This window comes from Bos javanicus, chromosome 4, assembly GCF_032452875.1.
Source record: "Bos javanicus breed banteng chromosome 4, ARS-OSU_banteng_1.0, whole genome shotgun sequence".
Classification (NCBI taxonomy): Eukaryota; Metazoa; Chordata; class Mammalia; order Artiodactyla; family Bovidae; genus Bos; species Bos javanicus.
Window position 1 is genome coordinate 93,854,255 of NC_083871.1, and position 13,332 is coordinate 93,867,586.

Here is a 13,332-nt window from a genome sequence, read left to right on the forward strand (position 1 = left end):
CTTTTGGCTAGAAGTAATCCCTTTTATAGTTGAAGAATTTGTTCCAGCAGCTCATTTGGCTTGGAAGGGAGCAATGTCTCTAAGAATGCTTGAACCATATCTACTTGGAAGTGGGACGAAAACCTTTAAGGTATCTGCTAAATGATAGTAGAGGTAGTTTCACTGTAACTCTGGATCAAAATTGACACTTAAAGCAGAGACCCACTTGAGAAACTGATGAAAACTGTGGACCCACTCCCCAGGAAAATAGACACACAAACTTTTCATATTCTGTTTTAGAGCATCTGGACATCCATGGACTCTAGGTGAAGAGTCCATGGATTTTAGAACATTTCTAAAAAAAATAGAAATGTTAATATGTTATATTTGTGTACCAGTGTGTCACCTCCAAAACCTTTTCACATACGTTATTTTATTTTCACAGCACACACTTGAGACAGACAAAGTAGGTATTATTGTTCTTATTTTACAAATCAGGGTTACTGATGTTCAGTACTGGAAATGTTAAGAAATGGAGATACAGAGAGAGAACCACTGATCACCATTCGTTGTAGTACTACTTTATGTATTTGAAAAGGAATTAATTTGTTTCTCTTGATGTGCTCCTCTGTAGGGTAAATAAATCTTCTGTCCTCCCCATGAGTCCTGATTTTTTTTAATGCATTAATCATCTATTCTTAGACTTAATTTGTGGAAATCAGAATTAGATCCAGTTCTCTTTATGTCCTATGTTGTATATAAAGAAAGGATCACCTCATTCCTTTCTCTGATCTTTGAAATAACATTTTTTGCCTATGAATATGCTCCATGGTTACAGCCATAGGTAGGATAACATGGTTGGTTAAGGAGAGAGTTAAGAATTACGGTGACTTTAATCATGCTTGGAGTGTTCCAGCAGTGGTTCTTAAAGTGTGGTCCCCAGGCCAGTAGCATCAGCATCACCTGGAAATTTGTTAGAAATGTAAAATCTTGGGCCCTACCCAGATTCACTAAATCAGAAGCTCTGGAGCAGGGCCTAGCAATGTGTTTTAATAAACCCTCTAGGTGATTTTGATGTATCTAAAATTTGAGAATTACTTTGGTAAATAAACTTGTTAAGTGGTAAGGCTTTTCCTGTCAGTAATAGTAATCTAAAATGTCTTCTGGTTGTGTTTGGTGTAGATCTGCAGCTCCCTTTGCTCAGGCCCAGAAACTTAAGGCATTAGACCAGGAGTTCCTTTTCATCTGAGTAAGGAACCAGCTGAGTGTACTAGGGTGCATATCCTTGGTTAGGAGGAGCAGATTAGAAACTCATCAAGCAAGCATAAAAATACTGGTGTGTCTCATTTCCTGAAATTGTGAATAAGAGACCAAGATTGTTGTGGATGACAGTGAATAGCTGTATTTGAGTTCATTTAATTTCCATTTCAATTTTTGGTAGTGACATTGGACAAAGTTGCTAATTAAAAGGCTGCTAGATTTCAGATTCTTATATGATTTAGCCATTTCAGAACTGTGGTTTGATCAGAGCCTCAAGATAATCTGGGATGATATCCTTTCTAAAACCTAATCCAATAAGAAAGTAAATTTAAGGAGTAATTTTAAATAAATCTAAGATAAATTAGGGCTTCCTTGGTGGCTCAGCTGATCAAGAATCTGCCTGCAATGTGGGAGTTGTGGGTTCAATCCTTGGGTTGTAAAGATCTCCTGGAGGAGGGCATGGCAACCCATTCCATTATTGTTGCCTGGAGGGTCCCCACGGACAGAGGAGCCTGGCAGGCTACAGTACATGGATTTGCAGAGTCGGACACAGCTGAACAACTAAGCACAACACAGCAAGATAAATTAAGAGGAATGAGGTGGGGCTGAGTACACCCTGAATTAGGACCAGGGAAGTTTTTGATCTTCAGATCAGTATCACAGGGTTTGGTGTAGTAGAGCGAGCTTCGGCTCTGACATAAACACAGGCTCACTTTCTAGTCCTCCTTGCTTGCTGTGAGACTTCAAGCAAATCATTTGTTCTCTCAGTACATTTGTATTTTCGTAATTTGTCAATGGGGATAATGACAAAAAAAAGGCAAGCAGATCACCGGACACTTAATCAGCAACGCTCCTCAAATGGGACTAGAAACGAGATGTCAAAACCTGCATAAAAAGGTGCACAGTTAAGAGTAAAGCACTGGTCTGTGGAAGCTGATTTTCCTGGTAACAGACCTGAAACCAGTGTCCCCACTCTGACCAACAGAAGGCTACAGAGTGTAGGTTAGGGCCTGCCTGAGTACTTGGCTCCATTTTTTTTTCTTACCGTTTTTATAAATTCCTCACTGCTTTTAGTGCCTCTGTTAATTTTTTTCTAATGAGACTAGGTTAACTAAAGTCATCTGACTTGGAAAAGGAGGAGGTAAGGTTAAAAAGGAACCTAATTAGCAAGTTAATTATAGCAGGCAAAAGAAAAGTGCACCAGTTATATAAATAAGCTATTGTTACGCGCGTGCAAGTTGGGCCTTGTCAAGGGACTTGTTAAGGTTTAGAGGTCAGAGGATCCATGTAATTAGGTGTTTAGGGGAAAAAAAATAATAAAAGCAAAACAGCCACCAGAATTAGGAATGGCTGATGAACCACTAACAGAAATGCCTTATTAAATTGGGCTCTACTGCTGGAGGGGTTGTTGGAGCTGCTTCAGGGTTTCCAGGGAAGGCAAACCCCCCCTCACCACCACCACCACGCACGCACACACATACAGAACTAGCTGGAACCAGAGCCAACAGAATTGCTGATGAGGAAAGTTTAAAGGCCTAGCCACAAGGGTCCCTGGACTGGAGAGGTGGCTGTAGGGCTGATAATGTCATTATGCTGAGCAGCAAGAAGAAATACATTGTCAATGGCAACTCTGGGATTAAAGCCCAGGTGAGGCTAAGTTCTTATTTACAGTCTTGCTGCCGCTATAGCCACTATTGTAAAAGGCCAGTTGCTTTTCCCCTTCTTTCCTGCTTTCGTCCCTTCTTCTGGCGCAAGGTGAGCTGCTCCTCTACAACCTCTTTCCCTTCCTTGCCTTGAAGCCTGTTGGAATGAGTCAGTCTTCTCTGAAACAGATAAGGAGGGGTCCCGTAGAGGACTTTTTGATTTCAGTTAAGGTAGAAGAGTTAGGGGTAGAATCTACCAGGGTACCCCAGCTAGGGTAGGGAGATTACTGTATTACAAGTAAGAGTGAAAAATGTAATGGCACTCTAACTATTGATGGGAGGTGGGCACCAGGGATGATGGGTTGTCAGTAAAAGATAAACATTTATTTCTTGGGGAAATTATATAGCTTATTTTATATAAGTGGTTAGCCTCTTTCTAATGTTCTTCTGTCTTAAAGAAACTTGAGGTCAGTGTTTGACGAGTAACAAGATTTAGACCCCTATGTCTCTGAGTGGAGAAAGCCTACACAGCCTGATGTTTAGTGCCCAAAATAACCTGAACTCAAGAATTCTCTGGTGGGCTAGTGGGGGCCAGGGGTTAGAGCTCCGCACTTGCATTTCAGGGGGCACAGTTTCCATCACTGATCAGGGAATTAAGATCCCATGCAAGGTGTGGCCAAAAAAAAAAAAAAAAAGCCGAAATGTGACCTAGGTGGGAGGAAGTACTGTAAGTAGTGAGGAGCTTAATAGAGGAGAGAACTCAATTTAAGGAAACTGGTTTAAGATAATGGTGCAGCTAGATGGCTGTGTTGTTGGGGTAAATGAGTATGTGGCTTCTCTGAAGGCTCTGCGGTAAAGACTCTGCCTGCCAGTGCTCGAGACACAAGAGACTGGGATTCGATCCCTGGGTCAGGAAGATCCCCTGGAATAGGAAATGGCAACCTTCTCCAGTATTCTTGCCTGGGAAATCCCATGGATGGAGGAGCCTGGCAGGCTACAGTCCACAGGGTCACAAAGAGTTGAACATTGCTTAGTGACTAAACAACAAATGGATGTGTGCCCACCCTCTGCAATCCTACAAATCTAGAGAAGTAGAGTGGCCCCCACTGGTGGTGTGCGAATGGGAGGGGGTGGTATATATCTAAGGCAGGGTCTGGTCTGTCTGTTCTACTTTTTTAAAAGTAGGCTCTGCTGAAATTAATGACTCATCGTAGCCTTTGGAAAGTCAATGACGACTCATTTTACTTGATGGGCTTCTAAAAAAGAAAAAGATATATCATTGTCTTGAACAAGGTTGGTGAAATGGAAGCCAAGGTTTTGAGTTTGACTGCTACTCCCCTCCTCATCTTCTTACTCACGTTCCTCCCCTTCCTGACTTTTGTTTTCCCCTTAATTCTTTTAACTTTAGACTTGATTTATGGTTACTTAATATTCAGTCAAGTACAGACTGTGAAGATAGGGTAAGGTTCATTGTTTTGACACAAGGTTGACTGTTATGTCAGGGGTTTGTGTCTGAGGATATAAGGACGAGTAATATACATAGCTCCTGCCTTTATGGAGCCTAGTTTGTACAATGATAGAAGTAGATGGGAGTTCATGTACATTACATGGGAGTGCATAGAAAGAGCACTTTCTCTTTTTGGAATAAATTGCTATTTTAGTAAAATAATTAATTTCGCTATTTTTCATTTTGGGAAATGCTTCTAACCTAGTGAATTTTCCTGTTGCTGTAAACAATTTGCAAATTCTAAAGTACTATGCCGGCTTTATTGGTTGTTAAAGCTATGAACAGCTTCCAGAGATAGTGAAGGACAGGGAAGCCTGGCGTGCTGCAGTCCAAAGAGTCAAACACGACTGAGCAACTGAACAACAATAGCTATGACAGTGCTATGAATTCCCCTAGAAGGCATACTAGTTGATTTGGCCTTGGTCTGAATACTCAAATGACTCAATAGTTACCTCTAAATGCAGGAAATGTAGCCAATAGTTGTTGCTTTCATGTAAGCAACCATCTTTTTTACCAGGAAAGGCAGAATCAGTTGGCAGATCTTTGATTTTCCCCACCTCCATGCCAGTTGGATCCAGAATAATGTAAGCAGTTATGCAAACATTCAATTAGGGAAATAGAAAAAGAAAAGATATTTGCTTAATGATACAAACTTTGACTTGTAAAGTGTTATAAAGTATCAGCTGGAACTTCCAACAGTAGGAGAAAAAGATAAAATTGCAAGAAAGTCATTATTAGATATTGTTCAAAATGCAACCTCTGGAGTATTGAGGTTTATACATATTCAGTCTAGTTATCTACTCCTACATCTGTTATAGTTAATAAGTTATCAACTTTGTAGCTTTTAGTTTTTGATACCAAACATTAAAAATAATAAATTAATGTTTACTTATTAGTACTGAAAAGCTAATTGATGCATTTTAGAAAGCCTTTGAAAAGTTAAAATGACTACCTGCAGTAGTTACGAGAACAGAAGATTTGTAGGGGTGGGAGTTGGGGAGCCAGGGATGAATTGAATCTCCTGCTGAGTTTCACAGTTTACATACATTGTTTTGTATAACCCTCTCTAAAACTTTCGAAATACTTTCATCTTTGTTGTATTTATGAGAAGAATGGGGGGTCACAAAACATCCTGATGAACATCATACAGCTAATGAGTGGCATAACCAGGGTTTGAATGCAGTTCCAGAAAGGTCTGTATGAATAGAAAGCTTTTTTTTTTCTTTATACCATACTGTTTCCTGAGAATCTTAAGGCACGACACTCTACCTTTCTTAATCTTATAGTTTCATATCTTAAAAGGTTGGAATGTGTATGTCTGTGCTCAGTAGCTTCAGTTGTGTCCAACTCTTTGCAGCCCATGGACTGTAGTCCACCAGCCTCCTGTGTCCATGGAATTCTCCAGGCAAGAATACTGGAGTGGACTGCCATTTCCTACTCCAGGGGATCTTCCCTACCCAGGGATTGAACCCAAGTCAATGGCATCTCCTGCTTGGCAGGTAGATTCTATCTGCTGAGCCACCTGGGAAGCCTGAAGATTGTAATAGGTAGTCTCAATGATTCTTTCCAGCTTTAATTTTCAGTGAAACTATAGAAAGGATTGCTGAGTATGACTCAGCTTTCTAACCATTTATTTTAATCAGAATATCCCATTCTCCCTTTTATCGCAAAAGATACATAGTCAGAGAGCGGTTCAAGGATTTAAACTTGATAGAAACAGAGAAGAATGAAAAATCATTTTCTCCAACGAGTCTCTTAAGATTCCATATGTGGGTCAATACAAACAGATCAGCTGTGAGGGAAGGTAAGATCCTATAATGCAAGCATTGATTTGGTATCTCAAAATGGATGTTCTTTTCCTTTACGTAACTAGAGTTCTTTCTCTTAGCAGATCCAATTTGCTGATCAGAAGCAAGAATTCAATAAACGTCCCACCAAAATTGGACGTCGCTCTCTGTCTCGTTCGATTTCCCAGTCATCGACTGACAGCTACAGCTCAGGTGAGGACTGAACGGCTCTGGACCCACCTGTGGAGGCTAATTAAGTATGATCAATGGACCCTCCTGTCTATCTAAGGCTAATTAAGCACAATCAAAGCCTGTGCTCTGGCATAAACACTTTCATTCTCAGTTGAAATTTAGACCAAAATTCTAGGTGAAATCTTTAGGTTTCTCTTGGGGATTCAGAGTGGAGCTTAATAGAGGCATGCTCTTCCAGTTAATACAGAAGAAGGTGATTAAGGAAACTGAGTCTGATTTATTCAGAGGGTGAGGATATGTTGCTCACCCTTGACCTTCACTGAGCAGCATGTGTGAACACTTGTGTTTTTTCTACTCTTTGAAAATGAAAGAGGGCTTCTTCATCCTTCCAACTGGGAAATCTTAAATGCCCTGAGAAACAGTGAAATCACTGCAGCTAGTGAAGAGCCCTTCACTTTCTCTTCTAAGCCGGAACATTGTATTGTTTGTTACTCCTTCCTTCCTTGGCAGTGAGTTAAGTCCAATACATGGATCCTAGGCCTGAGTTACCATTTAATGTCAGATGAGTATTAATTTGTGAATCACTTGTCAGCAGTAACCATTTATGCAGCAGTGCCAAGTATGTGTCTGATCTAATCTGGAGCCACTTTATTTTGCTCTTATGTAGGAATGTGGTAGGAAGCTGAATGTTTGCCCTAATTACCTCTTACATTATAAATAGTAATATTCGTTAGAAAATTTTCATCGTGACCTAAAATTTTGTTTTTCACACAAATAGGAAAGTAGTATTTGTAAAGTTGAAGAAAGCTTGTTTGAGACACTGTAACTTTTAGGTTGTGTAAATTGTTATTTACACTCTTAATATTAGCATTTCTTTTTTTATGTTTCTCCCCACATAACTGAATAATATAAAGCACAGAATGTAAATCCCTAGGGATTACTGAATTTTGTAACTATCTTATTCTGCTGAAAGAGCCAGCAGAATGATAAATAATTAAATAAATTAAATAATTTTTAATAGCTGTTGAAAATTCATGAACCAGGTAATAAACCTCTGGAAATTGTAATAATTGTGAAAATGTAAATTATAAAAAAGAGTATGTACAATTTAAACACTTGAGTTTGTTCATGTTATCTAAAAATTGAAATTAAACAGTAACAGTACTCAATTTAACTCCAGCTCAATCTCTTCCCTACGCACTGGATCTGTATTTCCAACTATGCTCCTGCAGAGAAAACCTTCTCACAGAAGCCCCATATGCAGGGAAGATAATTACAAAGTGTCTATGTACGTAGGGATAGGTAGGTAGTTTCAGTTGAAGCTGAAACTCCAATACTTTGGCCACCTGATGTGAAGAGCTGACTCATTTGAAAAGACCCTGATGCTGGGAAAGATTGAGGGCAGGAGGAGAAGGGGATGACAGAGGAGGAGATGGTTGGATGGCACCACTGACTCAATGGACATGAGTTTGGGTAAACTCCAGGATTTGGTGAAGGACAGGGAGGCCTGGCATGCTGCAGTCTATGGGGTCGCAAAGAGTCGGACACAACTGAGCTACTGAACTGAACTGAACTGATGTACGTAGGGAAGAGTGAGTTTGACGCCCTTAGTTTCTAAGTGAACATATAGTTGCCTGGTATTGCTCATTGGTGAGTGATACTGGCTCATGTCAGCCTGGGAAAGTCAGACCTTTTAGATTGAACTATGTGACATTGCCATTTCTGTAGTAAAACCTTATGTATTCCTTTAAGGATACTAAGTTCAGGAGCATGGAGTCAAACCATCCTGGAACTTGGAAAATAAAGATCAGTTATTCACTTCCCACTGAATGCGGGAATTGCCTTGGTGGCGTCCCTGACAAATGGCTATCCGGCCTCCTTGGGAGCATTTTAGATTATAGGGTGATCCTTTCTTAATCTAATAGTTTTGCTCACAATAAGTTCTTATACAGCCTCTGAGATTTAAAGGTTTTACTTAGAAATAAAAATCCTCATTTTTTGTTGTCTGAGTTGGGGGCATCCCACTGTCCTGGTTAACCTCATCTGGTTATATTCCAGACTAAGTGTCCTTTTAAAAATATATGCCTATGAATATAATATTCTAGGTATAGTCCAAAATAATCTATGCTGCTGCCGCTGCTAGGTCGCTTCAGTCGTATCCGACTCTGTGCGACCCCATAGACGGCAGCCCACCAGGCTTCCCGTCCCTGGGATTCTCCAGGCAAGAACATTGGAGTGGGTTGCCGTTTCCTTCTCCAATGCATGAAAGTGAAAAGTGAAAGTGAAGTCACTCAGTAATGTCTGACTCTAGCGACCCCATGGACTGCAGCCTGCCAGGCTCCTCCGTCCATGGGATTTTCTAGGCAAGAGTACTGGAGTGGGGTGCCATTGCCTTCTCTGTAAAATAGGTGTTATTTCCATAAACTCAGTGCTTTTAGAATGAAACCTAAGATTATGTTTCCCTTTTTTTTGCAGCTGTGTCACACACACACACTGTTACCTTGTCTTATTTCCACATGAGCAGTTGTCAAACCCTTTTAAACAAACTATGGATGGGGCTGCCTATTGCCTTGAGTCTTGGACTGGGAGTTAGGACAGACCTAGTTTCTAGGCTTTGATCAATGTGTGATTTGTTGTGTGATCCGGGAAAACTCTTGACGCCTGCAATGCTTGTAGCAGAGGCAGTGGGAAAGTTAAATGAGGTGATACAGAAAAAGCTTCATACTCATCAGATGAAAAGCAGGAATAACAGAATTACTCACAGCTTTCTAAATATGAGAAGATACGCAAGTGCATGTCAATAAGAACTTGGAACCCATTCTCAGCATATGTTATACTTTAGCAATGTTAGTTTCTATAGTCAATTAAAGCCCCAAAGATTGATTGATTAGACTTCTTCCCTTCTCTGTTTATCTCTTCTCAGGTGAACTCATTCAGACTCATAGTTTTAAATACCACATATTGGTGTTTGATTTTCAAATTTTATCTCTAGCCCAAATCTCTTCTCTGCACACTAGCCCCAGATATTCAAATGCCTGTTCAGGCCTTTCACTTGGATGTTTTACAGATATCTCAACCCTCCCATGTCCTAAAAACTGAATTGCTGAGTTCCAGCCTTTGCCCCTCTTCAGTCTGTTCTCAATGCTGCAGCCAGATTCATTTTTTTTTTAAATAAGTCAGGTCATGTCACTTCTTAGCTCAAAACTTTCCAATGGCTTTCCAGTCTCACTCTTAAGTAAAGGGCTAAAGTTCTTACAGTGGCCTACAAGGCCTTATACCATCCACCCTCACATTATATTTCTAATCACATCTCTAATTTTCCAAATTTCCCTCCTCCCTCAGCTGTTTTTTCACTCCAGTTGTGCTGTCCTTCTGTTATTTTGAAACTGTTATTTTGTTATGCCGGGCACTCTCCTGCCTTAAGTCCTTTGCACTTACTATTTTCTCTGCCTGGAATGCTCTAAAATACCCTCACTGTGTATCTTGCCTCCTTCATTTCAGTTCTTAATCAAAGATCATCTTCTCATTGAGGCCTATCCTGGATACTCTTTTAAAATTGTATAGTCACCCCACCCAATACTCCCTGTCATCAAATTTTCCTTCTCTGTTTTTCTCCATAGCACTTATTATCATATAACATATAATTTATTGTGTCTTTCTTCCCTTACTTGAATATGAGATCCATGAGGGCAGAGATTTTTATCTCTTTTGTGTTGTTCTCTTCCCAGCACTTAGAACTGTGTTTGACACATGAGAGGTGCTCAACAAATAAACACTGGGGAAGGGTGTCCAGAGACGTTCTTATTATACTACTTGACATCCCTGTGAAGGAAATAGACCTCTGGTAAACTCCATGTATGTGAAAAGTTAGAAGAGGTTTTATGACATTTCAAAAAAAGGTACCTTCCTATCCAAAGTGCTTGTTTTGCTGAAGATACTTAAAGTCTTACTAAGGTTGTGGCCAATTCTCCCTTCCTAATGATCCTAATATTAAGTTTTATTTAGGAACGCCTTCCAGCCTTTTCAACTGGGTTCCTCCTGTGAAGTGCAGAACATAGAAAAGGATGGTTCATAACTAGTTCCTATCTAGATGTATAGGAGAGAAGTTTATTCATATATTCAATGGATGCTTCAAGACAGTAGGGCTTAATTCTAGTGGAACCCATGTTGAAAAGGGCTGTATTAGTCCTTGAAATTATTTTATAAAAAAATGACTTCTAAAAACTTTCTGTAAGTGAAAAACCCTTGTAAAAAAAATAAATAGAAGCGACTTTTCTGGAAAGTCAAATGATTCTCGGTGATATATTTCTGAAAAAGCTGTCTTTGCAGTGAGTTAATTGGTTAAGGATAAGGAAAGAGGACTAAAGTCCCTTAGTTCATAGTAACTGGTTTTTCTAAAGCTTGAAGTATTTTCAGATTTTTTCCAAATAACAAAGTTTTGTTGCTCTGTATTTTGGCTGCTAACCTGGCTTTTCAAATATTTCCAAAGTTATTCATCAGTGAAATCTGCAGCACGTTGACACACAGGTCATTACTATTATTCAGTTACCAAGTGACTAGACTGGGCCCAGGAGGAACTGCCTGATTTAAAATAGTGTAATAGGACCAATTTGACCAGGAGTCTCTTCTTCTCTTGGCAGTAACCCACATTATCACAGCTGCTGGGGGGGAAAGGCTTCATCAGCCTGAGCCATAGAACATATATATGCATGTTCCATGGGGTCAGTTGTGGATGAGTGATTCACCAAATTATGTTTTGGTCCTAAGATATCATGAAACAGAACATCTCATGATAAAGTTATTTTGTACTTTGTATTACTTTTCCATCTAGAAACTGAACCCTTCTTTTGTGATTATCTCATTTATTCATAAGATTCTTCTGATGGGAATTAGGGGAAAGGGAGAGCATGGGAGAGAGAGGATGTGTTATACCTCCTATTTTGTGGTTGGATAAATTGAAAATGGGTCACTTAACCAATTAGAAGTGAAGTAAAAGCTTAGGTCTCAGACCTATACTTCACTAGGTTATTATCTTATCAGTTGTTCATTTTTTAATTAAATTATGACCCTGGGCTTCAGAGTGTGCTGACAACTACAAATGCTTTAGAAGCTGTTTAAGGATATGTGTACATGTGTGTTGAATTTCTCTAAATTTTCCTAGGAAGAATTTTGAATGCTATCTCAACTATTTTCATGAATATGCTATTAAATATACTGACAGAAATGAGTTATAAATTCAAAAAATAAATGTTGTGCTAGTTCAGGAATAATCTTTCCGCTGTGTTTGCAAAAATAACCCTCTCTAAGTCCAGGTTTGTCGGCCATTTTGCTTGCATTCACATATTAGCACAGTCTAGACAACAAAGATCTGTATGAAGGGCTCTTTGAAAACAAATCCATTTTGGTTCAAAGAAAAACAGTGGTTGAACTATAACCGGTTGACAACTGTTAAGAAAATACCATTTTTTTTCTTTTAAAAAAGGAAATGGTATAATAATTTTTTTCTTTGAGTTGGAAAAATTTTGAGTACTTCTCTGAAAGAAGAATTTTGGAGGTTTTGTTGCTGTTTGGTTGACTTTTCCCACCTGGCTCATCCTTAAAAGCCAAAGAAGCATAGGAGAGGAGAGCTATTCTAGATAGAGTAGGACTGCACTCTCAACCTTTATTATCCCTGCCAGCCAACCACCTGCTGCTTGGGTAAAACTGATAGATGATGGAGGTAGAAAAAAAGAAACTGCTGAATAATATTGTATGTATGTCATTCCTTTCCCATTCAAAATCCTAAAGCTAAGTAAGGACCCTGAAAGATTTTATATTTGTAGGCAATGGCACCCCACTCCAGTACTTTTGCCTAGAAAATCCCATGGACGGAGGAGCCTGGTAGGCTGCAGTCCATGGGGTTGCTAGAGTCGGACGCAACTGAGCGAATTCACTTTCACTTTTCACTTTCACGCATTGGAGAAGGAAATGGCAACCCACTCCAGTGTTCTTGCCTGGAGAATCCCAGGGACGGGAAGCCTGGTGGGCTGCCGTCTATGGGGTCGCACAGAGTCGGACACAACTGAAGCGACTTGGCAGCAGCAGCAGCAGTGAATAAAAGCATAAAGAAGCCACCTGCCAGTGCAGGAGACACAAGATATGCAAGTTTGATCTCTGGGTCAGGAAGATCCCTGGAGTAGGAAATGGCAACCCACTCAGTATTCTTGCCTGGAAAATTCCATGGACAGAGGAGCCTGGCAGGCAACAGTCCATGGGATTTCAAAGAGTCAGACACAACTGATCATGCATGCACTAGAAAACTAGTGCTTTAAAAATATGTACAAAACCTAGTGATAATATCAAGTATCATTGACTGCATGCTGAATTACTTTATGCCAAGTATTGCAGTAGGCACTTTACTTACATTATTTTATTTAATCTTCTCAACAACTTGACTCTGACAAATCATGTCTGCCTTTTATATAGTCTTTTTCATAGCACATATTGCAACCACATGGAAAGAAGAATTCTAAACAAATAATTCTGTAATTAGTTATTTCATGTCTGACTCACCTACTAGACTGAAAACCCTGTGAAAGCAAAGACAATCCATATCCATCTTGTATCTCCAGCACGTAGACTGTGGAGACACAGTAGATGCACAATAAAAATTGATTGAGTGCGTGACTGAAAACATGAATGAATTAGCCACCAGATCCTGTTTTCACCTCCACTTTATATACCCAGAACCAGAGCAAAGTTTCTCTGACTCCAGAACAAATAAAGAGCATAAAAATCATCATGGCTCTGGAAAAGGATTTGACATTTCAGGGTATTATGAATGTGAACACTTTCTTTCAAAAGCAACTTTTCTATACACTTGGATCAGGATTAGGATGGCTATATTTATCTTTCTTCTCTCAGAGGGCAGAAGCTTGGTTCCCTTAAGCTTCTAACTCATAAGCCATTTCTGAGTATTGATTGG

The 13,332-nt window shown here is 39.6% G+C and overlaps 1 protein-coding gene across 7 annotated transcripts in view; it reads left to right on the plus strand.

Moving 5' to 3' along the window:
• Nucleotides 1–13,332, plus strand: part of AHCYL2 (adenosylhomocysteinase like 2) — a 191,703-nt gene that overhangs the window by 135,720 nt on the left and 42,651 nt on the right. For 3 of the 7 annotated variants that reach the window (XM_061414673.1, XM_061414679.1, XM_061414677.1), the window contains one exon: nucleotides 6,281–6,389. In XM_061414673.1, the coding sequence (XP_061270657.1) occupies nucleotides 6,281–6,389 (109 nt within the window). Of the gene's footprint in view, nucleotides 1–2,792; nucleotides 2,887–6,277; nucleotides 6,390–13,332 lie in introns of those variants that run through there. The other 4 variants (XM_061414672.1, XM_061414675.1, XM_061414678.1 and 1 more) reach the window with 3 other exon arrangements.